Source organism: Ovis aries, chromosome 24 (genome assembly GCF_016772045.2).
Source record: "Ovis aries strain OAR_USU_Benz2616 breed Rambouillet chromosome 24, ARS-UI_Ramb_v3.0, whole genome shotgun sequence".
NCBI classification, from domain to species: Eukaryota; Metazoa; Chordata; class Mammalia; order Artiodactyla; family Bovidae; genus Ovis; species Ovis aries.
Window position 1 is genome coordinate 25715324 of NC_056077.1, and position 22177 is coordinate 25737500.

The 22177-nt window shown below is 46.9% G+C and overlaps 1 protein-coding gene across 5 annotated transcripts in view; it reads left to right on the forward strand.

Moving 5' to 3' along the window:
• Nucleotides 1–22177, forward strand: part of KATNIP (katanin interacting protein) — a 233456-nt gene that overhangs the window by 106410 nt on the left and 104869 nt on the right. For 4 of the 5 annotated variants that reach the window (XM_060406218.1, XM_060406217.1, XM_042239988.2 and 1 more), the window contains 2 exons: nucleotides 6404–6671; nucleotides 14682–14813. In XM_060406218.1, coding sequence (XP_060262201.1) covers nucleotides 6404–6671; nucleotides 14682–14813 — 400 coding nt within the window. The remainder of the gene's footprint in view (nucleotides 1–6403; nucleotides 6672–14681; nucleotides 14814–22177) is intronic. The other variant, XM_060406216.1, reaches the window with a different exon arrangement.

A 22177-nucleotide genomic window follows, 5' to 3' on the forward strand; every position in this document is an offset into this window, starting at 1 on the left:
CCACTTCTGCCACCACCTTCCTCTTTACTTGCAACTGTCTGCCCTGCCTTCATCCTGACCCACCTCTCAGAATCCACTTGGCATCCAAAAGCCGTAGTGATTTTTTTTAATTAAAAAAATATTTACCTAAATATTTATCTATCTAATTAAAAAATATATTTATATATTTATCTTTGTGCCAGGTCTTAGTTATGGCACACGGGATCTTCAGTCTTCATTGTGGCATGAATGAACTTTAGTTGGCATTGCAGGCATGCAGAATCTAGTTCCCTAACTGGAGATTGAACCCAGGCCCCCTGCATTGGGAGCACCAGGGAAGTCCCCTGTTTCTTTTTCTTGTTCTTTATGCGTTGATTGTCTGAGCCTTTGCCATCTTGCTTCTCTGGTGGCTCAGATGGTTATGAATCTGCCTGCAATGCAAGAGACTGAGGTTCGATCCCTGGGTCAGGAAGATCCCCTGGAGAAGGGATTGGCAACCCACTCTAGTATTCTTGCCTGGGAAATCCCATGGACAGAGGAGCCTAGCGGGCTACAGTCCATGGGGTTGCAAAGAGTAGGACACGACTGAACTACTAACACTTTTGCTTTCCTTTTGCTTACTCCCCACCATTACCTCAGCCCTTAGTGCAGCACGCCTGTGTGTGGAAATAAAAAGATGATAGCAGTGGCCGCATCTTCTTCACCCTTGGTTGGACCATGAAAGTGTCTCTTTTACAGTTGGATAATCTAGAAGGGGGGCTTCCCTGGTGGCGCAGAGGTTAAAGTGTCTGTCTGCAATGCAGGAGACCCGGGTTTGATCCCTGGGTTGGGAAGATCCCCTGGAGAAAGAAACGGCAGCCCACTCCAGTATTCTTGCCTGGAAAATCCCATGGACAGCGGAGCCTGGTAGGCTACTGTCCATGGGGTCGCAAAGAGTCGGACATGACTGCGCGACTTCACTTCTAATCTAGAAGGAGCAGGGATCAGGGCTTGAGGGTACATGTCATGACTCTGCCATCTAATCATTGTGACAAGTTGGACCTGCTTGAAGTTTATAGACCCCAACTTGGGGGGACTCCAGAAATTCAGTCACTTAAACTGTGAGGTTGCCACCTGGTGAAGGTAACGAAGAGGCTGGAGGGAACCTGCTCAGCTGGCCGTGGGTTCTAGAATCCTAAGGGTTAGTTGCCTGGTCGTGTCCAACTCTGTACCAGGCTCCTCTGTCCATGGGATTCTCGAGGCAAGAATACTAGAGTGGGTTTTCCTTCTCCAGGGGATCTTCCCAATCCAGGGATTGAACCACAGTCTCCTGCACTGCAATGGATTCTTTACCGGTGGAGCCACCAGGGAAGCTCAGTCCTAACATCCCATCCAGATATTTCCCGGAGTATTTCCCAGAACTGGGGGTGGATGATGGATGGCTCTCCTCGGCCTTAGACATTAGTAGGCAGGATTCTGGGCCCTGGGACTGATCAAGATTTTCTGGAAGGTGCCGTAGTCTCCCAGCTAGGAATCTCCCAGTTTGCTGGCACCTGTTTAATCATTTTGACTCACATAACTGGATGAGAACACTAGGGAGGCAGAAAGAGGGGTTGCCCACTGTTTGTTTGTTTTTAATACTTATTTTTGTGTTTGGCTGTGCTGGGTCTTGGTTGCGGTACATGGGTATTAGTTGTGGTACGTGGGATCTTCGATCTTCATTGTGGCATGTGGGGTTTTTAGTTGTATCATGCAGACTCTTGGTTCCAACATGTGGGATCTAGTTCCTGACCAGGGATGGAACCCAGGCCCCCTGCATTTGGGAGCAGGAAGTCTTTGCCACTGGACCACCAGGGAAGTCCCAAGGAGTTTGCCCCCTGTTTTCTCACTCAGCCTTGCCTTCACCTCGGCAGAACATAAAACTGAAGATGACCCCGTCTGAGATTGGGGGGAGAGTGGGCTAAGAACAGGAGCCAATCGCTCATCCTGTTGTAGCAGGAGTTCATTTTTATCATTAGAGTAACTTTCACCCCACCCACCTGTCTTGCAGGCTTATTGTGAGGATCAAATGAGAGAAGGAGTTGAAACTGTTTTGTAAAGTGAGAGCACTATTCCACTGTAAAGGATTACTGCCTTACAGTCAGTGCCTCTGCTGTTAAACAGCAGGCCACCCAGGAACTCATGTTTCCCTGTGGAGGAGCAGTAACTCTGTCCTCCAGCTGCCCACCACAATCAGGCTTTGAAGACCCGAGCCACGACCTCAGTCTGGCATCCATGCAGGTTGCATGGATCATGTCAGTACACTCAATTAGAAGACCTTGTTATTATCTTTTTAAATGCCTTTGGTAAATACGTGCTCCCTTTCACATATGCTTTTCCAGTCACACCACCACTGACGTTTGACCAGATTATTCTTTGTTGTGGGAACTGTCCTGTACAGTCTAGAATGTTTAGCGGCAGCCCTGTTTAGCAGCTTTACCTACCCATTGCCTCTAGCACTCCCTTCCCCTAGTTCCAACCAAAAACATCTCCAGTCATTGCCAAATATCCCCTGGGGGGCAGAATCATCCACAGTTCACATCACTACTTTAATAAAACAGTTCAGTGAGGTTGGGATTTTTTAGCTCATTTTTTAGGGATATCAAAATGCAGATCAGGGGCGTTAAGTTACTTGCCATGAATCACATCACTAATGTCACCTCCGAGGCAGGTGGGTGCTCTCCACCCCTACCCAGTCACTGGCATAAATTAGTCATTCAGCAAATATTTGTCAAGCATCTACTATGTACCAGGCAGTGTTCTATTTGTTCAATAAATAGCACTGATACTTGACATTGGGCAGGGTGGGAGGAAGAGAGGTGTAACAGGCAGATAGCTGCATTAGTGTCCTGGGAAATTCCCTGGTGGTCCAATGGTTAGGACTTGGTGCTTTCGTTGCCCGGGGGTTGGGTTTGATCCCTGATTGGGAAACTGTAAAAAAGTGAAAGTGTTAGTCACTCAGTGGCGTCTAACTCTTTACAACTCTTTGCAACCTAACCCCATGGACTGAAGCCCACCAGGCTCCTCTGTCCCTGAAATTCTCCAGGCAAAAATACTAAAGTGGGTAACCATTCCTTTCTCCAGGGATCTTCCTGACCCAGGGATGGAACCCGGGTCTCCTGCATTGCAGGTGGATTCCTTACTGTCTGGCCACCAGGCCACCATCTGGCCAAGTGATTGGGAAACTAAGGTCCCTCAAGCCTCATGGCACGGCACCCCCCTTCCCCCCCAAAAAAGTTTCCTATTGTTGTTGTTAACAGCTTACCACAAACTTAGTGGTTTACTTTAAGTTACAGAGCTCAGAAGTCCAAGTTCAGCTTCACTGGTCTAAAGTCAAGACATCCTCAGACCTATGTTCTTTCTAGAAGCTCTAGGGGAGAATCCATTCCCTTGCTTTTTCCAGCTTCTAGAGGCCACCTACCTTCCTTGGCTTGTTCCCTTTCTTCCCTTTGGGCCAGCAGTGCAGCATCTTCTCTCCTTCCTAACCTCTGCTTCCATCCTTATATCTTCTCCTTCTGATGCTGGTCTTCCTGCCACCTCTTAGTAGGATCCTTGGGATTACATAGACCCTCCCTAGATATCCAAGATAATCTTCCCCATCTCAAGATCATTAACTTAATCACATCTGCGAAGTTTGTTTGCCACATGAGGTGACGTTCATCATCCAGGGGATGAGAACATGGACATCTTTGGGGCCCACAACAGTCTGCCCTCTGGCCCTGAAAGATTCATGTCCACATGCAAAATACATCCATCCATCTGAAGGGTCCCCAACGTCTCAACCCATTATAGTGCCAGCTTAAGTCCAAAGTATCTTCTAAGTATCATCTTCTCAAAACTCTCAAATCTCATCATTTACATCTAAATTGTGTAGGAGTGAGACTATGAGTGTTACTTTTCTTAGAACAAATTTCTCTCCCTCTGTGAACTTGTAAACTAGAAAATGAATTATCTGCTCCAAAATACAGTGGTGGTTCAGGCACAGTATTACAATTACAGATGTTCTCATGACAATAGACAGAAAATTAAAGGAAAACAAACAAACAAAAGAGTCACCAAACCCAAGCAGTTTTGAAATCCAACTGGGCAAACTCCATTAGGTTTCAAGGCATGGGAATAATTCTCTGTGGCCCAGGTTTCCACCCTCTGGGCCCATGGTTCCACCCTGAGAGTCATTCTTCCTCTTCCATGAAGGGTAGCGTGTGTTTGCAGCTACACAGTTTTATCAACCTGTTTCCTGCCTGTAGAATTTTGGGAGTCTGACAGCTTTCTTTAATTTTTTCCTTTCTCCCTCTGATTCAGTCCAGGCTGGCAGTGTTTCTGCTGGTATGACATTCTCAAAAGCCGCGTGAATTTCCTATGTATGTCTCTGGGCTTCACTCCTAGAGAGTGAACAGGAGACTCCACCACAGATCTTTCCTGGATAATCCTATCTCTGTTCCTGGCTTCCACTGAGCTGTCTAAGGGGATTCATGAATCACATGTCTCATCTCTTCAAGGAACCCTCAGTTTTATTGAATACTCTAAACTGTGGATCCTTCTGAGGTTTTAGCCAAAGGTTGCCCAGCCACACCCTTCATTTTTCCTCCAGAGCATGCTTTTCTAACAGTGCTGTGCTCAGTCACTCAGTCACGTCCAACTGTTTGCAACCCCATTGACTGTAGCCCACCAGGCTCCTCTGCCCATGGAGACTTTCCAGGCAAAAATACTGGAGTGGGTTGCCATACCCTTCTCCAGGGGATCTTTCCAACCCAGGGATTGAACCCAGGTCTCCTGCAGTGCAGGTGGATTCTTTACCATCTGAGCCACAGCCACTTATACCCAGGCCTTTCTAACCGTGAATTTCCTAATTTTAGCATCTTTTGTGATCTGGATAGGCTGAGAGCTTCCCAAATCATCAAATCCCAGTTCCTTTTTACTTAACAGTTCTTTTCTCAGTCTGTCCCTTTCCTCCAGCATTTTACTGTAAGCAGCAAGAAGAGACCAGACTGTATCTTTAACTCTTTGCTTGGAACTCTCTTGGGCTAAATATTCAAGTGTATCATTTAAAGTTCCACATAACTATGGGACACAGTTTGGCTAAGATTCTGCTGCAGCATAACAAGATTTTCTGCCCTTTAGTTCCCAATAACATGTTGCTTATTTCCTGAACCCTCACCAGCAACATCTTTGATGTCCATATTTCTATCATCAGGCTTTTTAGGATGATTTCTCTAAGATGATCAAAGTTTTCTGTATGGTCTCCCTTCATGAGCCCTCACAAATTTGCTGGGCCCAGGGATCAGGACTTCAACGTCTTCGGGGAGTCATTAGCCAGGCTGTGCTGTGCTGTGCGTAGTCGCTCAGTCTTGCCCAACTTTTTGCCTCCGCGTGGACTGTAGCCCGCCAGGCTCCTCTGTCCATGGGATTCTCCAGGCAAGAATGCTGGAGGGGGTAGCCTATTCCTTCTCCAGGGGATCTTCCCGACCCAGGAATCAAACTGGGGTCTCCTGCATTGCAGATGGATTCTTTACCAGCTGAGCTACCAGGGAAGCCCCATCATTCAGCCTGCCACACAGCTCTTAACTTTATGGTCAACCGTAAACTTGACTGTTTCTCATGGTCTCACATCTATGTTAATTATGACAAAGGCTACAGGGAGAGCACAGCTAGACTGACAAAACACACTGGTTTCCCCAGACAGTCCAGGGTATACTTTTGTCCCAGTGTAAAGGCAGGAGTACCCTTATTCTGTTTCCAAATTATCTTGGCTTCAGGGATCAATTTTCTGATCACCGTAAGTATAGATCTTAATGCTTGGTCTCAAGATTGTAAATCCACAGTCTCATGGAGATGAAACACATACCCAAAAAAAAATCAAGCCACTATAGTTGAGAACTAAATGTTACGTGTTTATAGGTGCCTCTAAACATCCTTCAGTGTACAGGGCAGCCCCCCACAACCATCTGCCAGACATTTTACTACCTGGAATATCAGCATCATTTGGAGACCTTTGGGATTTCATAGTCAAGGTGTGGTCCCTGGACCAGCAGCATCAGCATCACCTTGTTAGAAATGCAAGTTCTCAGGCCCCACCAAGGCCCACTGGATTGGAAACTCAGGGGCTGGGACTCCACAATCTGTTTTAACAAGCCCCCACGTCAAAATTGTTACACACACAGTTGAGTGGCATCCTCAGGGTGTGAAACCACAATTAGTACTATAAATGTTGCTCAGTCCAGAAGGGAGTTGCTCGTTGCCCCTTTATTTTCTCATCTTCAAAGTGAGGATGACACATGGGTTGAGACGGCTTTAGTAAATGTTAGTTTGATGGAAATAGTTCTTTGATTCCTGTGATCTATTTTCAAAGGCGTTTTTCCTCAAAGGGACATATTTCATTTTTTCCTTCTCTTCTTGACTTTGGCAGGAGCTAAGAAAAAGCCTGGAACTTAGTGTCAATCTACAAAGGAAAGAAAAGGATGGTTCCAGTGATGAGTATGACTCTATCGAAGAAGATGTACTCCCTGAGCCAGAGCCTGAGGAGCAGGTGCTGGTGGGCTGTCCCAGAGATGACTCCCCTCTTTCCCGAAGGGACTCAGTGCAGAAAGATGCTCCCGAGGACCCGGAGACAGAAGAACGCTCTCCCCAGGGCCCAGACACCCTCATAGTGCTGGAATTTAACCCGACTTCCAAAAGTAAGCTCTCTTATGTGGCATTTCTTTGCCTTTGATGTCTCTAATAGCAGGGCTTAAATTTCCAGTGGTACTTTGATTTTCAGCTTTGCGTAGACTGTCTCACAGGCCAGGGTGTATATCAGTTCAGGTCTCTGCTGATTGCCAAAGGTGAAGTCTCCCAAAAGCTTACAAATGACCCTGAAATTCCAGATGGTAAAGTCTGGCAGATAGTTGTGGGGGGGCTGTCCTGCGCATCGTAGGATGTTTATCAGCATCTACACATCAACTGGCTGATGAAACTGACTTAAGCGAAAGGGACTGTTTATTGACCTGGATAACTGAGGAGTCCAGGACTGTGTTGTTGCTGTTATTCAGTCGCTAAACCATGTCTGACTCTTTGCCACCCCATGAATTGTAGCAGGCCAGGCACCTCTATCCTCCGCTATCTCCCGAAGTTTGCTCAAATTCATGTCCATTGAGTTGGTGATGTGATCTAACCGTCTCATCCTCTGTTACTCCCTTCTCCTCCTACTCTTAATCTTTCCCAGCATCAGGGTCTTTTCCAGTGAGTCGGTTCTTTGCATCAGGTGGTCAAAGTGTTGGTGCTTCAACTTCGGCATCAGTCCTTCCAATGAGTATTGTGGGTTTATTTCCAGGACTATAGCAGGACTCATATCTCTTCTCCTCCTCCCTCCTCCCCTCCCCTTCTTCCTCTTATCTCTGCCTTCTTTCATCTTGGTACCATCCTTACATGGGTTCTCCACATATAGACACAGAATTGAGACACTGGCTTTGCAGCTTGATCAGAAAGTGGATTTTTCTTCCTAAAAGTTCTAGAAAATCCCTAGGCGTGGCTCCTGAACCCATACGGGGTGGCATCTCTGAACTAGTCACCGTGGCTCTGATTGGCCAGGTCCAGCCGACAGTACTGGGGGTATGAGTATCACCACCCAGACCACATGGAGAGAGATAGGAGTTTCCAAAGAAAAAAATCAAAGAGCATCTGAGGGAGAAGGAAAACAGATGGGCACCCATGGCAGTGGTCCACTAGAGAAGGCTTTTCAGGAAAGACCCTAGAAGGGACATCCCTGGCAGCCCAGCGATTGAGACTTCACCTTCCAGTGCCAGGGTTCTGAGTCTGATCCTTGGTCGGGGAGCTAAGATGCAACATGCCTTGCAGCAAAAAGCAAACAAACAAACATAAAACAGAAGCAATATTGTAACAGATTCTACAAAGACTTTAAAAATGGTCCACATGAAAAAAAAAAATCTTAAAATAAACCCTAGAAGGTAAAGTCAGCAAAACAGTCGGTGGGTTTGGCAGGGAGGGGCACATCTACAATAGTCCTCGTCTCTGATCCCCAGCTGGCATGGCCTCTGCTTCCTCCTCCCTCTCCATTCTGAGCTCATTTTTCCCCAAACTGGGTGAACCAAAGAAAAGAAATAAGGGAGTATTTGAAGTCAGGCAGTGAGCACACTGGTCTGCTCAGGATGCTATAACAAAGTACACAGACCAGAGGTGGCTTCAACAGTCACAGTTATGTATTTTTTCATAGTTATGGAGGCTTGGAGTCCAAGATTAGGGTGTTGGCAAACTTGGTGTCTTCTGTGGCTTCTATCCTTGGATTGCAGATGGCCACTTTCTCCTTGTGTCCTTACCTGGACTTCCCTCTGTGTGTTCCTGTGTCTTTTTTTTTTTTTTTCCTATGACCTTATCTTATTTATTTATTTTTATTTGGCTGCACTGGGTCTTCATTGGAGCATGCAATATCTTTAGTTGCACCATGCAAACTCTTAGTTGCCACATGTAGACTCTAGTTCCCAGACCAGGGATCGAACCTGGGCCCCCTGCATTAGAAGCACTGAATCCTAACTACTGGATCACCAGGGAAGTCCCCTGTTCTTGGGTCCTATCTCCTTTTCTTATAAGGAAACCAGTCATGTTGGATTAGCGCCTACTCTAAAGGCCTCATTTTATTAATACCTTAACTAGCTCTCTAGAGATGCTATCTCCAAACACAGTCACATTCTGAGTTGCTGGGGATTAGGACTTGACCATATGAGTCTTGGAGGGGACATAATAACAGGCAGATCTGGAAAATCTACACCTCACAGTTGAGGTCTGCAGACAGGAGAACATTTGTCCCTTGGACATGCTCTCTCCTCCTTGCTGGGCTGTTCCCTCCACAGAGATCACTACCTTTCCTTTCTTCTCCACTCTGACCCATGAAACCCAGCTCCTTGCCTTTCCCAGAGGCTGCTTCCTCTAGGAAGCCTTCTTAACACTCCCATCCCAGCAAGCTAGGTTGCTGCCTCCTCCGCTCCTGTAGCATCATCTGGCCCTGGTCTCCCTGCCCCCAGTTGCCTTTCTTCCCCTCTGGCCTGTGAGCTCCACCACCAGGGCACAGTCTAGCTCTTCCCCTCCATTGCATCTCCAGCATGCAGCCCTCACCTGGCACATTCAGGTCATTCAGGGATCTTTGTCAAGTAAAGCAAAGACTTATGCCCCCTCCGCCCACCCCTGCCCCAACCCCACCTGCTGGGTAGCTCATACAGTAAAGAATCTGCCTGCAATGCAGGAGACCTGGGTTCAATCTCTGTGTCAGGAAGTTCCCTTGGAGGAGGAAATGGAAACCCACTCCATTTCTGGCCTGGAGAAATCCATGGACAGAAGAGCCTGCTGGGCTACAGTCCATGGGGTCTCAAAGAGTCAGACACAGCTGAGCAACTGACACTTTCGTGCCGCCCTGCTAAAGCATCTGGTGATCAGGGGAGTGTTGATGCACTTCTGAGCGAGACCCACTGGGGCTGCCTCCTTGCTGTGGCTGTATTTCCTCCAAGGGGACAGAAGGAGGGAAAGGCTGTGAAGAGATTGACTGGGCCCCTGTCCTGGAAGTGGGGGATGTGGTGTGAGCATGACATTCACTTCCAGGTATGAAAGACTAGGTCATTGAAGGAGAGCAGCTGGACCCCAGGCAGTTTAACAGTCGTTGTTGTTTAGTCCCTAAGTCATGCCTGACTCTGCTACCCCATGGACTGTAGCCCCCCCACCCTACCAGGCTCCTCTGTCCATGGGATTTGCCAGCAAGAATACTGGAGTGGGTAGCCATTCCCTTCTCCAGGGGATCTTCCCGACCCAGAGATCAAACCTGGGTCTCCTGCATTGCAGGTCAATTCTTTTACGGCTGAGCCGCTGGGGAAGCCCTAAAGAGTGATACTTTCCCATAAGCGGAAAGAGAGAACTTCACTTTTTGCCATTTTACATTTTTTAACAGATTGCTTGGCAGGCCCCACATTGATCATGGTGATGTCTGCTGGGGGTGGAGGGCAGGGCACATGCCCCCTACTGCCACCCTCAGCCACTGCTTTCATCTGCAGCTTCTTAGCTTCAGCAGGGGAGAGGCTCCCACAGAGGGGAGCAAGCAGGAGGCCTGTTACAAGGTCCCCCCAAACTCTGGCATAGGATTGGAGTTCTGAGCCACTCCTGAGCATTTACTCAAGAGCAGTCAGCAGTAACCTGAAAAGGTATACCTGGTTCTGGGCTGTTCCTTCATTCATCTCCTGGGCACGTATCATGGCCCAGGTACTATGTCAGGACAGGACGAGCCCAGTCATTCTCCTACATCACATAATCCTAGCAGAGAAAACAGACAGTAAGCATGCGTACATGCTTAGTTGCTTAGTCATGTCTGACTCTTAGCAACCCCATGGATGATAGCTCACTGGGCTCTTCTATTCATGGGGATTCTCCAGGCAAGAGTATTGGAGTAGGTTGCCATGCCCTCCTTTGGGGGATCTTCCTGACCTAGGGATCAAACCTACGTCTCTTACATCTCCTGCATTAGCAGGCGGGTTCTTTATCACTAGTATCATCTGGGAACCCTGACAATAAGCACATAACCAGATAAATAATAACAACTGCCAACACTGAGTTGTTACTGATATGAGCCAACCACTGTTCCAATGGCTTTACATATAATCCGTCATTCAATCCTCACCACAAACCCAAGGAAAGTCTTGTCATTGCACTTTTTTGCCGATGGGGAGAATGAAGCACAGAGATGTCAAATAACTCATCCAAGGTCACACAGCCAGGAAGGAGCAGAGCAGAAGTGAATCTGCAGCAGTTTGAGCCCAGAGCCTGTACTGTTAACCTTCCAGTTCAGTTCAGTTCAGCTCAGTTGCTCAGTCGTGTCCGACTCTTTGAGACCCCATGGACTGCATAGACACCAGGCTTCCCTGTCCCTCACCAACTCCTGGAGCTTGTTCAAATTCATGTCCATCAAGTCAGTGATGCCATCCAACCATCTCATCCTCTGTCATCCCTTTCTCCTCCTGCCTAAGGCTAAATAAATAAACCAGGTGAGATTACAAAGTGGTGACTGGGCTTTGAGAATCCAGTAAGTAACCCCAGGCCCCTCTGTTTCCCCTTCCAAGTTGTGAAACAAATGAGAGATAGCCATGGGATAGATGAGGAGCAAATGATCACCTTTCCAAGGATTGGTGGGTAGGCAGTACTGCCCCTCCGCTATAGACAAAGCCCTGGCCCCAGAAGCTAATGGCATCTGGAAGGGGACCATGTGACCTGAGGGCAACCCCTGCCCCCCTCCCCTGCCCAGAGGGGAGGACTAAGCCCCGATGGCTTCCTGCCCCCACTCTCTCCCATCCTAGTCATCCTCCTGGTGAGCAAGGAGCAGTGAGTGAGTGGCACAGAGAAAGGCAGAAGTTATTTTTCCAGTAACTGGAAAGGGGAGAGTTGGGTCAGGGTCAGGTTAGAAATTCAGGGAGGAGGAAAGAATGGTACCCCGATGGTCTTGAAAGTTGTGAATGTTATAAGACAGGACACTGGCTGGGGAATCAGGGTGAGAGAAGGATGCTGGTAGCTGGAATGGTGAGAACAGCCTTCTCAGAGGAGGTGATGTTTAAATCAGGAATGAGGAGAAGGGGGCAGCCACGGGAACAGCCTTCCAGGTCCAGGGAACAGCAAGCATAAAGGGTTTGAACAGGGAAAGAGCTTGGTGTACCTGAGGACAGAGAAAGGGCATGTGGCTGGAGCTGAGTGAGCCTGGGAGAGGAGGGAGGGGCAGGCGGGAACATGGTGCAACACGAATGTCCCAGCCTACTTTCCATGAAGACATGAGGGTTCCAGGGTTGCACCAAGAGGCTGGGTCCTTTGGTGCCCTAGGAAATAGCCTTGTATAGCCTTCTGATGGCCAAGGTAGACCTCCGCAACTGCCGGAGGGCCATCTTTTGGAGAAGAGGGAGCCGGTAGGAAGGCAATAAAGTGGTTAAGCAAGTGTGCAGTTGCTCAGTTAAGTTGCTTTGAGTTGCTCAGTTGTGTTCGACTCTGCGATCTCTTGGACTGTAGCCTGCCAGGCTCCTCTGTCCATGGGATTTCCAGTGCAAGAATACTGGAATGGGTAGCCATTTCCTTCCCCAGGGGATCTTCCCAACCTAGGGATCAAACCAGGGTCTCCTGCACTGCAGGCAGATTCTCTACCACCTGAGCCACCAGGGAAGCCAAAAGTGGTTAAGGGGAGGGCTCAAACCCTGATTCCATCACTTCCTAGCTCTGTGACCTTGGAAAAATGACTTGAACCTCAGCGCCTTAGTCTGCAATAGTATGTATCAGTTTTCAATGGCTGCTGTAGCAAATGAGCAAAACAATGCAAATTTATTATCTTATAGTTCTGTGGGTTGTACCTGTGATGGGCTAAAATCACAGTGTCAACAGGAGGCTCCAGGGGAGAACCTGTTTCCTTGCCTTTTCCAGCTTCAGGTTCGCACCTTGGCTCCTGGCTCCTTCCTCCACCTCCAAAGCTAGCAACATTGCCTCTCTGTGGCTTTCTTCTGTAGTCACATGTCCCTTTGACCCTCCTCATCAGCAGCCCTTTTGCACTTGTGTGTGTTTTATTGTGGTAAAATATACATAACCTTTCTTTATTATTATAATGTTCTGTATATAATATTGTAACATTCTACACATAACATTTCTATTCTTTTACCTTCTCCACCATTTAAAAAAATGTATTAATTTGCTTTTGGCTGCACTGAGTCTTCGTTGCTGCATTCGGAGGCAACTCTCTAGTTGCGGCGGCTTCTCTTTTTGTGGCCTACGGGCTTAGTTGCCCTGCGGCATGTGGAATCTTCTCGGACCAGGTACTGAACCCATGTCCCCCTGCTCCCTTCTTCACTGTTTTTTAGAGCACAAATTGGTGTCATGAAGTAGACTCACACTCTATGTAACCATCACCACTGTCTTTCACCAGAAGCTTTTTCATCATCCTCAGCTGAAACTGCATCCCTCTTCCACTTTTAAATGAAGTGAGTGAAAGTTGCTCAGTTGTGTCCGACTCTTTGTGACGCCATGGACTATACAGTCCATGGAATTCTCCAGGCCAGAATGCTGGAGTGGGTAGCCTTTTCCTTCTCCAGGGGACCTTCCCAATCCAGGGATCGAACCCAAGTCTCCTACACTGCAGGCGGATTCTTTACCATCTGAGCCACAAGGGAAGCCCACTTTTAAGGACCCATGTAATTACATTGTGTCCAGCAGGATAATCCAAGATAACCTCCCTAGTTTAAGGTCAGCTGATTAGCACAGTTAATTCCCCTTTGCTTTGTCGCCTAACACATTCACAGCTTCCGGGAATTAGGATGTGGCCAATTTTGAGGTCCATTATTCTGCCTACCCTCCACTCACTAGGATGGCTGGCAAGGGAAGTACACTAGAAAGCGTGTGCCAAGGGCCTGACCCCGTGCCGGGTCGTCTGGAGGAGAACTGAATATATGCTAGCAGTCATTCTTACCATCAGCAGCATATTTTCAGCACTTGGGCAGTCAGTCTTCATTTGAGCATTGGCCCTTCTCCTTTCTTCGTCTTGTCTCATTGGACATGGTGGGTTCTGGCTCACACACACACAGGTCTGCCCTTGGGTCCAGGGTGTCAGGACAACCAGGGACCAGCCACTTTAGAAAGTATAGAGAAACATATGCCCTTCACAAAGTCAAGGGGGGAATGGCAGAGAAGTTAGTGCAAATCAGATAGACCTCACCCACGTCCCCATTATCTACCCTGAGCTGCCAAGAATCCCACGGGGCCCTTGATTCTGGGGCTTCACTCCTTTGGGCCATCACAGACCCCAGGATTTCCTCGGAATTTTAGCAGAAACTTCCCAAGGCTTTCTGCCTTCCCAGGTTGGGGGTTCCCAAGTCCGGGAACTACACTCTTCTCCCTGATTTTTCTCTTTAGTCCATTTAGCCACCTGCCTCGCTGCCCACCGGACTGCTTTCCCAAGCATGTCCTCTCACGTTCTTCTTTGTTTACTGTTTATTTATTTGGCTGTGCTGGGTCTTAGCTGCAGCACTCAGATCTCTGCTCTTCGTTATGGCTTGTGAACTCTTGGTTGTGGAATCTAGTTTCCTGACTGCGGATTGAACCCGGGTCCCCTGCATTGACAGTGTGGAGTCTTAGCCACCAGGCCACCAGGAAAGTCCCTGTCTTCTCATGTTCTTAAACGTCTGCTGGTTCTAAAGCCCTGGAACCACTGTCCCCAAACTCGCATGCGTGTGTTCATGTTCAGTCACTCAGTCATGTTTGCGACCCCACCAGGCTCCTCTGTCCACGGAGTTCTCCAGGCAAAAACACTGGAGTGGGTTGCCACTTCCTTCTCCAGGGGATCTTCCCCATCCAGGGATTGAACCCGTGTCTCTTGCATCCCCTGCATTGGCAGGCAGGTTCTTTACCACGGCACCACCGGGGAAGCCCCCTCCCCAAACCTGAGTCATGTTCAAACCTTCATAGTTCTTTGTACTATTTATTTTTTTAGCTGTTACTTAAACCAGCAAACTTATTTTGTTGTCTGCATTATTCACACCTCTAATTCCAAACTAGCATGGTGCCAGAGCAGGGGTTCCATTAATATTTGTTGAATGAATAAGTGAACAGACAAGTAAACAGATGCCTGAGCAGAGTGTGCCATCTCTGCTGGCACTCCGTGTTTGACATATAAACAATTGTGTTTTTTACAGGTAATAAAAAGGAAAGGAATTTGTCTGCTAAGCGGAAGGACAACGCTGAGGTCTTCATTCCCAGCAAACCTGAGCCACACCTGAGTCCCCAGTCCCCGACCATGTTCCCAGATCAAGACAGGGCGTGCTCAAGTAAGAGTTCCGGGGTCCATGATCGGGCTTGGCACTGGGCTTGCATCACTCTCATTGGGGTGCCATCAAGGAGGAGTCCTTGCTTCATCACCCTCCTTCCCCAGGACTGAGCTGATCTTTAGCAAACGTATCATTCGTCAAGGTCTCTAGAGAAGGACTTTCCTGGTGGTCCAGTGGTTAAGACTTTGCCTTCCAAGGCAGGGAGTGCAGGTTCTATTCCTGGTCTGGGAACTAAGATCCCATATTCCTTGTGGCCCCCCAAAAATCAAAACACGCAACAGAAGCAATATTGTAGCAAATTCAATACAAACTTTTAAAATAGTCCACATTAAAAAAGAAAAAGAAAAACGTCTCCAGAGAAACTGAACCAGTGGGATATATATATTTATAGGGAGAAATTTATGTTTTTACTTCTTTAGAATTAGTTAATTTATTTTACTATTTTTGGTTGTGCTGGGGCTTTGTTGCTGTGTGCGGGCTTTCTCTAGTTGTGGCAAGACAGGACTACTGGCTTTGACTGAATAGCTGGACTCTGCATGGCTCAGTTGAGTGGACACATAAAATTAATGGCCATAGTTACTTTCTGGGTCTATAGCTAAGATGTGGTTATGATTGAAAGTTTGTTTTATTTTTCTTTTTACTTTTAAATGAATTTTCTTACTTTATATGGATAACAATGCTTGTAGATGATACTATATTCTAAAGGTACAAAGGAGTTTATGGTGAAAGATTCATCTGATACCCTTTTAATGAAATCAGGGTGTCTAATAATTGAGCACTTGCCTTGAGCCAGCCACCACTGTAAGCAATTATTATATTTACTATATGTTTACTTATAATGTACTTATATACATTATATAGTTTATATACGTGTGTGTGCATGCTAAGTCACTTCAGTCGTGTCCAACTCTTTGCGACTCCATGGACTATAGCCCACCAGGCTCCTCTGTCCATGGAATCCTCCAGGCAAGAATACTGGTGGGTTGCCATACCCTCCTCCAGGGGGTCTTCCCCACCCAGGCATCTCCAGCATTGGCAGGCGGGTTCTTAACCACTAGCCCCACCCAGGCCTAGACCAGTGCACTCCAAGCTTGAAGCTCTTTTCCAAGTAGCTCAGGCAGATGGTAGGAGGCAGAAGAAGGGGCCACAGTCCTTCCACTTTACTGAGCGTTTGCTCCCTGCTATGTGAATATTGTCTTGGTTTAGATTCCCCAGAACCAGACTCTGAGATAAGGATTCCAGAACAAGTCATCGAATTAGAAGGTGGTTCCTGGAAGAGGGCTGGAAAGGGAAGGAGCCAAAACTGGCTTCATCACCAAGCAAGGTCCCTGGGCAAGTGGAGCACCACTTGGCTGCGGGGGTGGGGGTGGGGGGTGCGTGGGCAGTGCTGAGCAGAAGCCTGCTCCCCATCCCAGGGTGGATGAGGGACCCTCCTTTCAGTCCTGGGTGTGAGCTGTGTTGACCCTTGAGAGCTCTGGCTCTGGGGGTCACGGTTGGAGGTCTGGCCAGGGGATTGTGAGCAGGGGGCACCCAGGCATTCGGTGATTAACCCTTATCAAACCCCACCCAACTGAGAGAAAGCAGTATACTAATACAAGACAAGATGTTTTATCTTTTTTTTTTTTTTTTCAATTTTCTTACTTTTATTTTTGGCTGCACCGGGTCCTCACTGCTGTGCAGGCTGGTTGCGGGGCACAGGCTTCTCACTGTGGTGGTTTTTCTCCTTGCTAAGCACAGGCTCTAGGGCTCGAGGGCTGCAGCAGTTGTGGTTCTCGGGCTTAGTTGCTCTGCAGCATGTGGAATCTTCCCAGACCAGGAATCAAACCCGTATCCCCCCTGCATTGGCTGGCAGATTCTTAACCACCGGACCACCAGGGAAGTCCAAGACAAGGCGTTCTAGATAGCAAGTGATAAAAAGAGTGGACTGAAGGGAAAGCGTCTACATCAATCCATGTAAATGAACTTCTGAAGGTGGTGTGATCACGGGCGCAGCCGGACCCAGTGATTAAAATGTGTCAGCAGTCTGCCTCTCCCCACCTCCCGGCTCAGCTTTCTCCTTTTTGCCCTTCATTCTCAGAAAAGCTCTTAGATGTGGTGAGAGGGCCACCAGCAGCTCTGGGCTGACAGCCCACCAGCCCAGCAACCCTGGCAGAAAATAGACCTGGCAGACTCTGCAGCCTGACCACCTGGTACAAATCCTGCCCTTCTGCCTACCAGCTCTGTGACCTTGGGCAGGTTACTTAACCTCTCTGGGCCTCCTTGGCCCATCTCTCAAATGGAGCTAAGAAAAGCACTCTGGGGCTTCTCTGGTGGCTCAGTGCTAAAGAATCTGCCTGCCAGTGCAGGAGATACAGGTTGAACCCTTAATCTGGGAAGATTCCATATGCCTGGGAGCAACTAATCTCCACAACAAGAGAAGCCACCCAATGAGAAGCCTGGACACCACACCTAGAGAGAAGCCCACACTCATGGCAACTAGAGAAAAGCCCTTGGAGCAATAAAGGCCCAGCTCAGCCTAAATAAATAAATAATTTTTTTTTTTTTTTTTAAAGAAGAGCACTCTGCCCTGAGGGTCACTATAAGGATTAAAAGGCTGGATGGGTAGTCAGCTTAGAGGAGCACCCGGCTCAAAGCAAGCCCTTGTTGAAGGTCAGCTGGTGGAGAGGGTAACGATTCCTGGGCCATCGTGCCTTCTACACCCAGACTGGCTCCACTGACTGCTGCTCAGCTCGCCAGGACTCCAGTCTGTACTGCTGGTGTTCGCTCCACATGAAAAGTTAGTAACGGCTTTTAAGTTTCTCCAGAACAAGGTGGGAAATGAAGCCAAAGGTAGTGTGCCATGGTGTAGGAACCTTCCAGAGGCCCTGATAGAGTGGGAGCAGCCTGGTGGTGGTCAAGCACCCTTCCTGGTTGCCTACTGGGCTCCCTGGGACCTCCCTCCTTTATGTGTGGGCTGTGATCACTAGATATTTACATTTCTGGGTAATACAATGAAGAGCCAGCACTTATAAACCCCCTGAATCAGCTCCCAGGCTGTGTTTTGTACCACATATGTTAATCTTACATTTAATCACCCAAACAACCCTGTGTAGTAGGTACTGCTATAATCAATACTATTATACAGAGGAAACTCAGGCACAGAGAGGTTAAGGAATCTTAAAAACCTGGCTGCCGAGTATCTGTCCCTAACCACTCTATCACATGGCCCCTCAGGTGCCAACTAAACTGCTGTTGGCTTATAACGCACATACACCCGCCTAGTCCTAAAGAATGACATACCTAAAGCCCACTGGTTGGAGTCACTTGGTCTATTTTTTCTAATATTCAGTAATATAAATATATAACAGTATTTTTTAAATACTTATTTACTTATTTATTTGGCTGCCTTATTTCTTAGTTGTGGCATGCAGGCTTAGTTTCCGGTGCCATGTGGGATCTTAGTTCCCTAATCAGGGCTTGACCCTGTGTCCCCTGCATTGGAAGGCGGATTCTCAACCACTGGACCACCAGGGAAGTCCGCTAACTGTTATTATTTTTAAAGTTAAATCACGTATCAAGTAAAGTCATTTTGAATACTGTATTAGTTTCCTAGGTTGTTGTGACAAAGTACCAAGAGCTAATTGGTTTACACAGTAGACAGTTATTATCCTATTTCTGGAGGTTGGGAAGTCCAAAATCAAGGTGTCAGCAGGACCATGTTCCTTCTGAAAGCACTAGGGATGAATCTGCTCCGGCACCTCTCTACCTTCTGATAGTTCCTTGCTTTGTGACAACATAATTCCAATGTTTACCTGGTGCTTTCCTGTGTACACATCTGTCTCTAGGTTCAAGTTTACTCTTTTTTATAAGGACACCAGTCATGTTCGATTGAGGCCCACCCTAACGACCTCATCTTAACCTGGTCATCAGCAAAGACACTATTTCCAAATAAGGTGACATCCACAGGTCCTAGGGGTTTGTTTTCAACAAGTCAACAGGTAACACATACCTTGATGTGTAGCATTTTGAGAAGTGGAGCTTCATTAATTATTTATAACCTGCTTTTCTCTAGGAAGTTCTGACATAACAAATTGGGTAGTGCAAGAAGATTTTAACAAATATGTAAGGAAATGAAGGTAAAGGGAAAACAAGAGTAGAAACAATAAGATGACACCAGGGGATAAACAAATGAATGCCTGAGGTGGGGTCACAGTTGTGACCGTGAGCTTCCTGGCCATCGTGGCAAAGAAGTGTGCCTTCGCATACACAGTGGGTCCATCTGATAAATATCGGATTACCAGCTGTCCCCAGTACGTGATTCTTAGCTTGTCCCATTGACTCCCTTAAAGAGGACTGAGGTGGTGGAATCCTCATTTTCAACAGATTTGGAGCTCAGCCTTTATCTGATAAAAGTGCATGCTCCTACAGAAGCCGAATTTGAAGAAAAGAAAGTTGAAAACTATTGTGTTGCACAACCCTCACACTGAAACGGGATGCCATTGAAGCCACATGTCACACACGGATGAGGTTCCAAAGGTCAAGGAGGCACAGGTGCCCAATCTGCCCTTGAAATCCCTCCAGCTGATGACCAAGTGTAGCATATATGCAGCTCTATCTAGAAACCCCCATAGAGACATATTATCTTTCCTTAAGCCCAAGAGAGTCGTTGCTCCTCCAGGGTGGGGACGACCAAAGCTTCTTGGCTGAGCCCCAGATGAAGCAGTTGGATATGTTTAGAGCCTGGGTTGTAGAAAAAAATGTGTTTTTAAGCACTGGCATTACGCTGAGGTCCCTGGGAGGTCCTTGCCTCCAGAGGCACAGGACCTTGACTTGCTGCAAGGACAGAAGAATCAAACCCACTTACCCTCTTCCAGGAAAAATCTGTACTGCTTAGATGCTTTACTTTCTGTTTGTGGCGGGATGTCTTTTGTGAGGGGCATACAAAATCAGCCTTTTTATATCTTCTGGTGAACTGAACCTTTTATCACCATGTATTGTCTCTTTTTTACTCTAAAAATGCTTTTGTCTTTAAGTCAACCAGCTTTCTTTTGGTTATTGTTTATGTGGTATATTGTCTTTCTCTTTTTTAAATCTTCTATGTGGTGCATCCTTTTTCATCCTCTTATTTTCAAACTTTCTGCATCCTTACACTGGGGTTTATCTCTTATAAACAACATGTAATTGGTTTTTATTTTTATCCTCTAACAATCTATGTGTTGTAATGGGCACATTTAGTCCATTTACATTTAATGTAATTGCTGATAGATTTGATTTTAAATCTACCATCTTATTGTTTTTTTTATTTGTTCCGCCTCTTTTATGTTCCTTTTCCTCTCCTTTCTTGCCCTATTCTGAACTGATTACTTTATATTATCCCTGTTTTTTCTTTATTAGCTTGTTAGTTATACATTCTTTTATTATCTTTTAGTCATTACCAGAGATTGCAACATGCATTCTTGAATTATTAGCGACTCCTTTAAATTAGCAAGTTTACTGCTTCTCATTTGGTGGAGACCTTACAAGTCTAACTCCATTTACCCCTTTCCAAAATTAAATGCTTATTGTCATGCATTTTAATTCTCTGTAAATATTAAACCTCACCAGACATCATCATTATTACTGTTGTTGTTACAGTAGTCAACTGTAATTTGGATTTGCTTATACTGCTGTGCCCTTCACTCTTGACTATTTCTGGGTTACCCTGACTCTCAGACTGTAGCCCCAAGTCTGTCACCAGCTCTGTTCAGTTCCTCAGCTTTGCAGCAGCTCTTAGAATCAGCAGCACCTTGAGGGGAAGCACTTCCCAGGTGCTGAGTTCACCTCTCTGGGTTTCTCATTTCCTGCCTATAACCCTTCATAGTCTTATTCACTCCCCATGCCTTCAGACAGATTTCTCTTTATAAACAGAGTTTCCTAATACTACTTGGTCCAGGTTTTCTGCTTATGTTCCAGGGATGGGTTGATCTGGATTAGCTAGCTAGCTAGCCATTACCATAAGTATAACCTATGGCCTGCACTCTTAAAAGAGTTATTTCTCTCCTTGTCCCTTTATCTGTGGCCGAAGTCATAAAATTGAATTTGTGTCAATTAAATGTACATATGAGGCAACTCCACAAGAGTTTAATTCCCCTCTATCACTATAATTATCCCTGCTTCTAATGAAAGGGCCTCATGTCTTGGATTACTTTGGTCTCGATCAAATAGCCTTCCAGGAAAGGACCTGTTGTCTTGTTGCGGGTGAGAGAACATTAGTCTTTAATGTAGAAAGTTTACTGTCCAAGGTGTCAGAGTGCTTTAGGGAAGTGATATATCTGAACCACTTTTCCCAGACAAGCTGCCAACGTAGAAATAAAGTAACACCCCTCAGCATGAGTGAATTAGAAGACCTGACAGCCCTGCAGTTAGCATTGCTGTCAAGAAGACCCGCTGCAGAAAGACCATTCTGCCAAAGTCCAGCGCCTCATAGCACGTGTCGGTGTTCACGATTAACAGCAAGGGCCAGAAACCCAAACCGGCCGAAGCAACAAGGGGAAATGTGTTGCTCACAGATCTGAAAAGTCTGGGACTAGAGTTTGGCTTCAGGCATGGTGGGATCCAGGTGTTCAGATGATGCTATCACCAGGAAGGTGTTTCTTTGTCACTTAGCTCTACTCTCCTCTAATCCAGTGCATCTCAGACTTGAACATGCCTCAGAATTATTTGATAAATAAGCAAATTAACACCCCATTTTTGGACCCTGCCCCAGTTTCTAATTCAGTGCATCTAGGGTGGAACATAAGTGTTTTGATTCTTAGTAAGTTCCAGGTGATACTGATTTTACGGTTCCAGGGACCACACTTTGGGAACCACATCTATAGTCTCAGCATGGCCTAGAGATGGTCCCCGGTAGCTCCTCTTCCTAATAGTCCTAATAGTCCCAGCAGAGTCCAAGGACCAGCTCTCTTCTGAATTGATCTCTAAACTCCACAGTCAGGGAGAGGCACCTGTTTTCTTGTGGGCCCAGGCAGGGCCAGGAGTGCGGGTAGACGCAGTTGCCTCCAAACCATGTGGATTGAAAAGCTGGGGAAGAGGTGATTCCCTGAAGGAAAACATGGATGCCATGAAGGTCACTGTCTCTGGAGCCTGAAAGCAACTGCTGCTCATTTCATATAAAAATTAACCACACAGGACATTTTGCTACAAATTCTTCAGAGGCCAGATACAGAGCAAAGAACTGTAATATGCAAGAGGAAAGAGTAGAAGTTGCTTTTTCAGTGATGAGGAGATGGGGGCTGACACCTTCCTTGAACATCATTAAAAATCATGTGCATTCCTGAGCTCACGAAGAGACAGCAGCGGAAAGATGATTGTTAAGGGCTGCAGAGAGCATCTGCCCCTAGAGGCCC